At 50.5% G+C, this 10,612-nt stretch overlaps 1 protein-coding gene across 1 annotated transcript in view; it reads left to right on the plus strand.

The window, feature by feature from the left end:
• The first annotated feature begins 7,075 nt into the window (after positions 1 to 7,075).
• Positions 7,076 to 10,612, plus strand: part of GRK1 (G protein-coupled receptor kinase 1) — an 18,708-nt gene continuing 15,171 nt past the window's right edge. Inside the window, exons 1-2 of the mRNA XM_037735295.1 lie at positions 7,076 to 8,012; positions 9,539 to 9,666. Of these exons, the coding sequence (XP_037591223.1) occupies positions 7,314 to 8,012; positions 9,539 to 9,666 (827 nt within the window). The 5' untranslated portion in view covers positions 7,076 to 7,313. The remainder of the gene's footprint in view (positions 8,013 to 9,538; positions 9,667 to 10,612) is intronic.

Genomic DNA, 10,612 nt, shown 5'->3' on the forward strand with positions numbered 1-10,612 from the left:
TCAAGTGATCCTCCCACCTCAGCCTCCCAAATTGCTAGGATTACAGGCGTGAGCCACTGTGCCTGGCCACAATTTCTCAGTGGACTCATCCTACACATTTTCTTTAACATCTTACCCATTTTGGCTTTGGAGTTTTAGGGCAATAAAAACACAGGATCTGGCAGTAGACCACAGTCAAATTGTTCACAGCCTGTGGCCCTGGGACCCCCGAGTGCCAGGGGTCAGACCACATCTGTATGCAGCAATTGCTGTCTGTGAAGTGTATAGATGCTCCTGAAATGAACAGTATGAATTCCTTCTAAACATCTTTGAATTTAGTCTTCCTAATGTAGCCTCTGAATTTCCAGAAGCAGGTGCATGTGCTGAACTGTACACATGTTATCAGAATGACCTTCTTCTGGACACATACGTGTGGGGAGGAGGGCCAGGGACCTTGGTAGAGGGCAGTTTCCCCACAGCATGCTATGAGAACATAGAACTAGGTGCTCCATAAAAATTAGGTGCCAGACAATGAGGGGAGCCCAGAATCCCGCCCCCTTCTGGCGGTCACTTGTCACCCTCTCTTCCCCCACCTGAGTGGTGTCAGACACAGCCTAGTGGAAAGTGAGGACTGTGACCATCACACCATGACAAGGCCACCCCCAACTGTGGTGTCAGTGGAGACCAAGTGGAGAGCCAGGACTCCTACCCACCCATCCAGCAGTCCTCGGGAGCCCACCCACAGGTTCCCAGTGGGAAACCTAGACTTCCAGCCCTACATGATGGGGACAAGGAGAAGCCTCTCCCTTTTGCTGCTGAAGTGGGGTCAGAGAAAGCCAGTAAACAGAGAAGGATTAAATAATATGAAAACGTCCAGGTTTCAGTAGATAACCACTCATCACACAAAGAACAAGCAAGATTTTAAAATGACTTAACACAGGCTGGTTATGATGGCTCATGCCTTGTGATCCCTGAGCTTTGGGAGGCTGAGGCAAGATCATTTTAGAACAGGAGTTCCAGACCAGCCTGGGCATTTCTACTTACAGAAAATAAAAATTCTAAAAAATGAATTAAAGAAGACAATATATGCAACACCAAGGTGACAGAGATGTTAGAATTAGCTGAGAAAAATTTTAAAGCAGCCATGATAAAAATGCTTGAATAGCAATTACAAGCAATCTTGAAGCAAATGAAAAATTAGAAAGCTGCAAAATATGGAAAGCAAACTGCTAGAACCAAAAGTAGTAATAAACAAATCCACAGTCGTAGTTGGAGATCTCAACACTTCTCTCTTAACAATTGATAGAACAACCAAATAGAAAATCAGCATGGATATAGAAGAACCTGGCACCATCCACCAACAGGGTGTCATTGACATTCGTAGGCCACTCAACAGAAACACACGTTCTTTTTAAGTCCCCATGAAATATACATTAAGATAGGCCATATCTTGGGCCATAAAGGAAGTCTTAGCAAATTTAAATAATTTAAATCATACAGAGTGTGTTCTCCGGTCACAACTGAATCAAATTAGATATTAATAACAAAGATAACAGGAAAACTTCCTCCAAATAGGAAAGCTGAACAGCATACTTCTAATAACTTATGAATCAAAAAGAAAGTTTCAAGGGAAATTTAAAAAATATATGGAACCGAATGAAGAAAAAAATAAAACTCATGGGACATAGTTAAAACAGTATTAAGAGGAAAATTTATAGCACTAAAAATGCATATTTTGGAAAAGAGGAAAAGTCTCAAAAAACCTAAGCTCTCATCTCACAAACCTAGAAAGAAAAAGAAAAGCAAATAAAACAAAGCAAAGGCAAGCAAACAAACAACAACAAAAACAAGCAGAAGGAAGAAATTAAAAGATAAGAGCCCAAACTGATGAACTCGAAAACGGAAAAGCAATCGAGAGGACTGGTTCTTTGAAAAGATCAATAAAATTAATTAGCTTGTAGCCAGAGAGGAGTCTGAGGTGATCGATGGCAGGAATAAAACAGGGGCTATCATTACAGACCCTGCAAACATTGAAAAGATAAGGAAGGAAATACTACATGCAATTCTATGTGCATAAACTTTACAACTTAGATAATGGACTGCTTCATCAAAAATCACAATTCACCCAATTTCAAATAGATAATGTGAATAGCCTGTAACTTTTAAGAAAACTGAGTTCATAATTTAAAATCTCCCAATAAAGAAACCTCTAGGCCCAGATGATTTCATGGGACGATTATACCAAATGTTTAATAAAGAATTAACACGAATTTCTCACCATCTTTTGGAAAATAGGAGAAGAGGAACTGTTTCCTAACTCATGAGACTAGTGTTACCTTTATACCAAAATTAGACAAGGATAGTACAAAAATAGAAAACTACAGATCAACATTCCTCATAAATATAGATGCAAAAACCATAAAAAAAATATTGGTAAATTGAATCCAACAAAATATAAAAAGCAAATGCCTTGACCAAGTGGGATGTACTCCAGGAATGCAAGGCTGGCTCAGTATTCGAAACCCCATCAGTGTGATCCACCACATTAACAGGCTGAAAGAAAAAAAACACACACGATCATATCAATCAGTGAAGAAAAGGAATTTGATGAAATTCAGCTTCCATGTGTCAAAAGCTCTCAGCAAACCAAGAGCAGAAGGAAGCCTATTCAACTTGATTAAAAACATTGAAAAAAAACCCACAGCCAACAGTGTGCCCAATGGTGAAAGATGGAAATTTTTTACCCCAGCACTGGGAAGAGGGCTCCCTCATTCTTATCCAACATTGTACTGGAAGTTCTAGCTAGAGCAATGAACAAGAAGAGGAAATAAAAAGCATGCATATCAGGAAGGAAGAAAGAAAACTGTCTTTATTTGCAGTTAACATGAGTGCATATGTAGAAAATCTCAAAGAATCCATAACAAAACTCCTACAGCTCATAAGTGAGTTTAAAAAGGTCTCAGGATATGACATGAAGGTGTGAAAATTCACTGTACATCTATATACTAGCAATACGCATATGGATACCAAAATTAAAAATACAATGCCAGGCTGGGCACAGTGGCTCATGCCTGTAATCCCAGCACTTTGGGAGGCTGAGGTAGGAGAATCACCTGAGGTCAGGAGTTTGAGACTAGCCTGATCAACATGGAGAAACCCCATATCTACTAAAAATACAAAATCAGCTGGGTATGGTGGTACATGCCTGTAATCCCAGCTACTCAGGAGGCTGAGGCAGGAGAATCGCTTGAACCTGGAGGGCAGAGGTTGCGGTGAGCCAAGATTGCACCATTGCACTCCAGCCTGGGCAAAAAGAGCAAAACTCCATCTCAAAAAAACAAACACACAATGCCATTTATGCTTGCTCAAAACCAAGAGGAATATTTAGGTGTTAATCTAACAAAACATGTACAGGATTTGCATGCTGAAACTCATGTAATATTGATGAAAGAAATTAGAGATTGAATAAACAGAGACGCACACCATGTTTATAGCTTGGAAGACTCAACAAAGAGATCAATCTCGCCGAGTTGATATATGGGTGTAACATAATTTCTATCAAAATCCAAGCATGATGTTTTTGGTAGATACATACAAGATTATTTTAAAATTTATATAGAAAAGCAAAGGAACTGAAATAAGTAAATATTTTCTTGCTTATTTTGAACATAGGGTTTTTTGAAAACAATTTTTGAAAAATTTTTTGAAAAACAAGAATAAAATGAGAGGACTCAGTCTACCCAATCTCAAAGCTTATTATGTATCTGCAGCAATCAAGATTGTGTACTGTGGTCAGAGGGAGACACATGGATCAATGGAACAGAAGACAAGATCCAGAGGTAGACCCATGCAGTATGTGCAACTGATTTCTGACAAAAGCACATAAGGAATTCAATGAAGCAAAAACAGCCTTTTCAACAAACAGTGCTGAAGCAATTGGACATCCATTGGCCAAAGGGGGAGGAAAAAGAGCCTTAACCTCTTAAACCTTATACAAAAATTGACTCAGAGTGGATATGAACGTAAATGTAAATTGTAAAACTATAAAACTTTTAGGAAAAAGATGGGAGAAAATCTTCAAGATCTAGGGCTAGACAACATCAAAAACACGATCCATAATATTTATATTCCACAAAATTTAAAACTTCTGCCCTATGAAAGCCCATATAGAAAGGAGGCAGAGGCAAGCTATCACTGGGAGAGAGAGGATATTCGAAAACCGTGTGTCTGACAGCGGAGTAGTATCTAGTATCAACAGAATCTCAAGACTCATGACAGGAAAGCAGACAATCCAGTTGTAACGCGGTCAAAAGACGTGAAGAGACCTGTCACCCAAGAGCACGCACAGATGGCAAGCAACACGTGGAAAGGCGTTCGTCTACCGTTAGGGAAATGTGAATTAAAACCGTATGGGAACACCGCACACCTGCCGGGAGGGCCCGAATAAAAGACCGTGGCAGCACTAAACCCTGGGGAGGATCCTGAGCGGGGAGCTGCTTGCCATCGCTGATGGGAATGTAAAATGGCTCGGCCACTCCAGAAAATAGCTTGTGGGTTCCTTCAAAACTAAAGGTGCAATTACCGTGTGACCCAGCATTTACCCCAGAAAAATAGAAACGTGTATTCACACAGAGGCCCACACTCTAATAATGTTTACAGCACCTTTATTCATGATAACTAGAATGGGGAAAGACCCAGGTGTCCTTCAACTGTGAACGGGAACAGGCTGTGGCGCCTCCTCCGTGGAGCACAACTCGGAGGTGAGGAGGGCGTGGCTGACACACCCAGGTGTGGGTGTGGGGTATTCCCGTGGACGGCTGTGCTGAGTGAAAGATGCAGACCCTAAAAGGCCACATCCTGTCTGACTCCATTCACATGGCGTTCTTGGAGAAGTCGTGGTTGCTGGGTGTTGAGAAGGACAGGCTGGAGGAACATGAGTGCGATCTGTGAGGGGCCCAGGAGGGTCTCACGGATGGAGGCGGCCTTCACCTCCACTGGATGGATGTCAGTATCCTTGCTACTTGGCATTGTTTTTTAACACTGCATGTAAATCTACAATTATCACAAAATAGTTTAATTAGAAAGGGATTTCCAGAGCCAAATGAATTTGGGAAACTGTGTACTTGTCTTTTGAGAGGTTCATTCACTCTGAAGTCACTGAGTAAGCCCTGTGAGGGGCATGTTTAACATATTTAACCTGGTTTAACCAAATGCTTCTCAACATGACCGCACGTGGAACAGCCCCAGTCCAAGGGGAAATTGTCCTCCTCAGACCCTGCATCACCACAGCATCCGCACCACCTGCGGACTTGTTACAGGTGCACGATCTTGGCCCGTTGAAGCAGCCTTTTATTTTAGCAAGGTCTCCGGGCGATTTGTGTCCGTAGCTGTTTGAGGCGTGGCCCAGGACAGGCAGGGAGACATCAGCAGAGGCGACTTCACTTCACAAAGCTCTGCAGTTGCCCTGATGGGTGAGCCGGCAGGAAGGAGTTAAAGTGATCGGCCCAAGGTCACCAAGGTCACCGCTGTGAAGGGCAGGGCTGGGCCCCTGCAGGGCTCCTGGAATATCACTCACCTCAAATATTTACTCACGATCCACCTGCCGAAGCTCTCTGGAGGCCATAGGGACCTTGGCTCCGTCCGCAGGCCCTCACTTCAGCCTCCTTGGTTGCTACAGAGGACCCTGCACCCAGGTGCAGCCCTGGTGCCCTCCCACAGGTGCCTTTTCTCCCGTGTAGAACAGGGTGGGCTGGCGGTCTCAACTTCTGCTCACTCTGGCATTCTTCCTTTCTTGGGATCCTTTGCTTTTTCTCTGTGTGAGCTGGACCCAACACCCTGCTCACTTCCTCCTCACTCTTCTCCAAACCTTTATTGAGTACCTACTGTGTGCTGGAATAAGACAGGCAGGGCCATGCCCTCACGAAGCTGACATTCCTATTGGTGCGACCATCTGCAGGTGTGTCCCAGGTGTGTCCCAGGTGTGCCCCAGCTGTCTCAGGTGTGTCCTAGCTGTCCCCCAGGAGTCCCCAGGTGTGCCCCAGGTGTGTCCCACCTCTCCCCCAGGTGTGTCCCAGGTGTGCCCTGATGTGCCTCAGATGTGTCTCAGGTGTGCCCCAGCTGCCCCAGGTGTGTCCTAGGTGGGTTCCAAGTATGCCCCAGCTGCATTTTAGGTGTTTCAGGCATGGCCCAGGTGTGCTCCAGCTGTCTCAGGTGTGTCCCAGGTGTGTCCCAGCTGTCCCCCAGGTGTGCCCCAGGTGTGCCCCAGCAGTCTCAGCTATCTCAGGTGTACCCCAGGTATGTCCCAGGTGTGCCCCAGCTGCCCTAGGTGTGTCCTAGGTGGGTCCCAAGTGTGCCCCAGCTGCATTTTAGGTATTTCAAGTGTTCCCCAGGTGTACTCCAGGTGTGTCCCAGTTGTGCCCCAGGTGTGCCCCATGTATGCTCCGGCTGTCTCAGGTGTGCCCAGTTGTTTCCCCAGCTGTGTCCCAGGTGTGTCTCAGGTGGATTCCACATGCGCCCCTCTGAGTGGAGCCTTGGTTTGGTGTAGCTCTGGGGATTTTCTGCTCCCTGGTCCTGGTGTCACCTGCAACTGTTTCTTGGCAATACTGCCTTGCCTGCAAACGCCAGGTGAGTAGAAGAAACATGACCGGAGTTGACCCCTCCATAAGCGCTGGTGTCCCCCACAGAAAGCTGTTCACCCCAGGAAGCTGTTCACTGTGGGGTTGTTTCCTCTCTAAATTCCTATTATCAGGTGGTTTTCTTCTCACTTGCTATTTCCTTAAAAATAAAAATGAAATATAGCAGGGAAAACAGCCTTCATAAATTGGTTTCTTCTGGCACCAGCCTCTCCCGTCCGGCCCACATCCCACAAGGAAACAGCAGGCCTGAGGCCAGCTGCTGAGGCTGGGAGTGGCTGGGCAGCTCAGAACACAGCTTTGAGTGCCTCTCCAGCCCCGGGCCCCAGAAACCTGGGGGTTGTTTGTTCTCAGGGGAAAAGCGAGGCGGCCCCTTGGAGGAAGGGGCTGGGCAGAATGTCTAATCGGATTCCAAGCGGCTCAGGGGATTGTCTTTTTCTAGCACCTTCTTGCCACTCCTAAGCGTCCTCGGTGACCCCAGCTGGGATTTAGCCTGGTGCTGTGTCAGCTCCGGACTCCCAGGGGTCCCCAGTGGTCCCCAGGCACCCTCGGCACGGCCAGGGCGTCTCCCTCGTCCAGTGAGGGCAGGGACGGGCCACAGGCCAAGGGCAGCAGTCAGGCCCGCTCTGGCTGTGAGTGCCGCTGGCTCGGCCTCGGCCAATGGGCCCTCGCGTCTGAGGCGGGCAAGAAGCCAGCTCCGGGATGGATTTCGGGTCCCTGGAGACTGTGGTGGCCAACTCTGCGTTCATCGCTGCCCGAGGCAGCTTTGACGGGAGCAGCTCCCAGTCCTCCCGGGACAAGAAGTACCTGGCCAAGCTCAAGCTGCCCCCGCTGTCCAAGTGTGAGTCCCTCCGCACCAGCCTCAGCCTGGAGTTCGAGAGCGTGTGCTTGGAGCAGCCCATCGGCAAGAAGCTCTTCCAGCAGTTCCTGCAGTCGGGGGAGAAGCACCTGCCGGCCCTGGAGCTCTGGAAAGACATCGAGGACTACGACACAGTGGACGATGACCTCCGGCCGCAGAAGGCCAAGACCATACTGGCCCACTACCTGGACCCCCAGGCTAAGCTCTTCTGCAGCTTTCTGGATGAGGGGTCGGTGACCAAGTGTAAGGAAGGGTCCGTGGAGAGCCAAGACAGGCTCTTCCAGCCTCTGCTCCAGGCCACCCTGGCACACCTGAGCCAGGCCCCCTTCCAGGAGTACCTGGACAGTCTGCACTTCCTGAGGTTCCTGCAGTGGAAGTGGCTGGAAGCCCAGCCCATGGGGGAGGACTGGTTCCTGGACTTCAGGGTCCTGGGGAAAGGGGGCTTCGGGGAGGTGTCGGCCTGCCAGATGAAGGCCACCGGCAAGCTGTATGCCTGCAAGAAGCTGAACAAGAAGCGGCTGAAGAAGAGGAAGGGCTACCAGGTGAGCCACGCGGCCCAGCTGGCAGGGGTGGGGCGCAGGGTGGAGAGGGCCGCAGGTCGCCCTCAGCAGCCGGTGCCTAAGGGAGCACGCACGCCAGCCTCGCCGCCGGGACCCCTGAGACCGTTCGCGTCCGTCTCCCTCGGTGAGTGGCCTCCACGTTTTTGGGAGGGGATGTGTCACGTTCGGTCCTCAGTTTTTCACCAGCCACAGAATAGCCTCAAGTATGAGGGAAAGGGCCTCGCAGGGGCGGCAGCGGAGGGCGGGGGTCTCCGGATTCTTTGCCCTGACTGCGGAAGACTTTCCGGCCCTGGCTCCCGTCAGAGCAGACAACGCAGGAGGAATGGAGGCAAGCAGAGGCAGCCTCGCCCTGATGACTCGTTTATGTGAGACGGACGGAGCCTGGCGTGACGCCGGGTGCGGGAACTGCTTCCCGAGTGTGGCTGTTCTCGGGGTGGGAGTGAGTGACAGGATGCTGGTGGCACTAAGTTTCATCCGCTCTGCCCGCTGGCGTCAGACAGGGCATCTGGGCCGGGATCAGCAGAAGCTGCTTATAGGTCTTAAGGGCGAGGTGCAGCAGCCATGCCGGGTGTGGACGTGATCTCCCGAGCCAGCCCCCTGCCCTTCGGCTCCACGTGGCTCTTGGGCTCTCCCCCACTGCACAGCTGTGTTGAGGGCACGGGAAGCTCTCAGAGTGAAGCAGCAGCTGCTGTGCACCCTGGCTCTGCAGGGCCTCAGCCCTGAGTGAGGGTGAAATGCCAGGTGCCCGTGGCGCTGGGCGGAGGCCCCAGAACACCCGGGTGTTCTCACCGTGGAACTCAGGGGAGTCGCTGTGCCGCGTGCTTGTAGCGGTGATTCTAAAATGAGCTTTCTTGACATCTGATTCCCACACCATGCCATTCACATCTACCTGTCAGTTTAACCCAACAATTTGTCTCTTCTCCTGACTCCGGTCACCTAACTGAACTTCATACTGAGATCAACTGAACACCTCCCGTGAAGTGCAGACAGAGGGGCCTCCTCCTCCAGCAGCAGTTCCTTCTTCAAAGAGGGACATGCTGTCCTGATCCACACACTTACACATTGTTCAGTGGAGCATCATGAGTCTCAAACACAAAATGAAGCAGAGTCGTGAGGTGGTTTGGGAGGCGCTGGTCTGTGAGCCCAGGCCACGGGGCCAGGATGGGAGGGGGCTGTGGCTGCAGGATTGCTGGGCAGGCCAGGCTGCTGTCGTCCTCATCTGTGTTGCTCAGCCTTGGGCTTGAGCCGCCCCTTGCCGGAGGCTGGCCCAGAAGGTCAGAAGCCCCTGTATGTGAAGGAATTCACATGTCTGATTTTCTGAAATAGGGGTGCGGGCATGTTTTGAAGTCCTTTGCAATTGCTTTGTGAAAGCTGCGTTTAAAGTGTGTTTGCAACTCTGTTTAGTGGCTGTGGGTGCCGTGGGCGTGCCCATGGGCACACCGTCTCTGCGATGCCCCTGGCCCCTTTCCTGTTCAAAGCCAGCACTGATGCACCATCTCGCTTTTCAGGGTGCTATGGTGGAGAAGAAGATTCTGATGAAGGTGCACAACAGGTTCATTGTGTCTCTGGCCTATGCATTTGAAACCAAAGCCGACCTCTGTCTGGTGATGACCATCATGAACGGAGGCGACCTCAGGTAAGGGCTGGTCGGGAGGGTGCCAGGGGACCCTGCTTTCGCACTGTGTCAGGGTTTCCAGGGCCCGATGGGGCTGCTTCCCATGTGCAGAGCCATGGCGGCCAAGCCCTGCCCTCGAGGGAAAGGCTTGCCCCCATCACAGTCCCCTTCTCACTGCCTGCAGGCGCTGGTCCCTGAAACAATGCACCTCGGACCCACGTCAGTGCAGGAGCCTGGGAGGAGCCCAACCTACCAGTCAGGGCACATCCTGTGTGCACCCTGGTGTGGTGTGGGGGGCACATGGTGCCTTGGGGGACAGGTGACGCAGTGGGGGGGCCTCTGCAGGGCTGGGGGCCTTGCACCAGGAGAGTAAATGAAGATGGACGTCATCAGCACCCACTCCTAGGGCTGACGCAGAGCTGGAGACAAGTCCAGCTGGGGGCCATGGCTTTGCTGTGCCCTGGCAGAGAGGAGGTACCAACGCCTCCACAAAGTCTGGCCCCAGATCTGCCTCTGAGGCAGGCCCCAGGCCCAGGTGGGAGATCGGCTCTCAGGCTCGCAGTGGGGCAGAGACCTGCTTGGTAGCTGGGCCCTTAGCCACTGCTTGCTCTGTTTCCTGGTCTGTGCAATGGGGAGAGATAATATCTAAGTTCAAAGATTGTTGGAAGATTCAGACAACATGTGTGAAATACCTGGAGTGTCTGGCACCTGTAAGGGGGGGGCAGGGCCATGGCTGTGGTTGGCAGCACCGTGCCCCATTCTCACCTGCTTTTAATTTCCAAGGAAACTCCTCCAGGTGAGGCTGGCAGCCCCATTTCTCAGATGAGAAATGTGAGCCTAGACTAAGTCACCACACAAGGCTCCTACAGAGAGGAGGGGAGAGGAGAGGGCGCTGGGAAGGGGAGTCACAGGGGTGCCCAGGTGGAGGGGAGGGGAGAGGGCACGGGGAAGGGGAGTCACAGGGGTG

This window comes from Cebus imitator, unplaced genomic scaffold (genome assembly GCF_001604975.1).
Source record: "Cebus imitator isolate Cc_AM_T3 unplaced genomic scaffold, Cebus_imitator-1.0 Scaffold773, whole genome shotgun sequence".
Taxonomy (NCBI): domain Eukaryota; kingdom Metazoa; phylum Chordata; class Mammalia; order Primates; family Cebidae; genus Cebus; species Cebus imitator.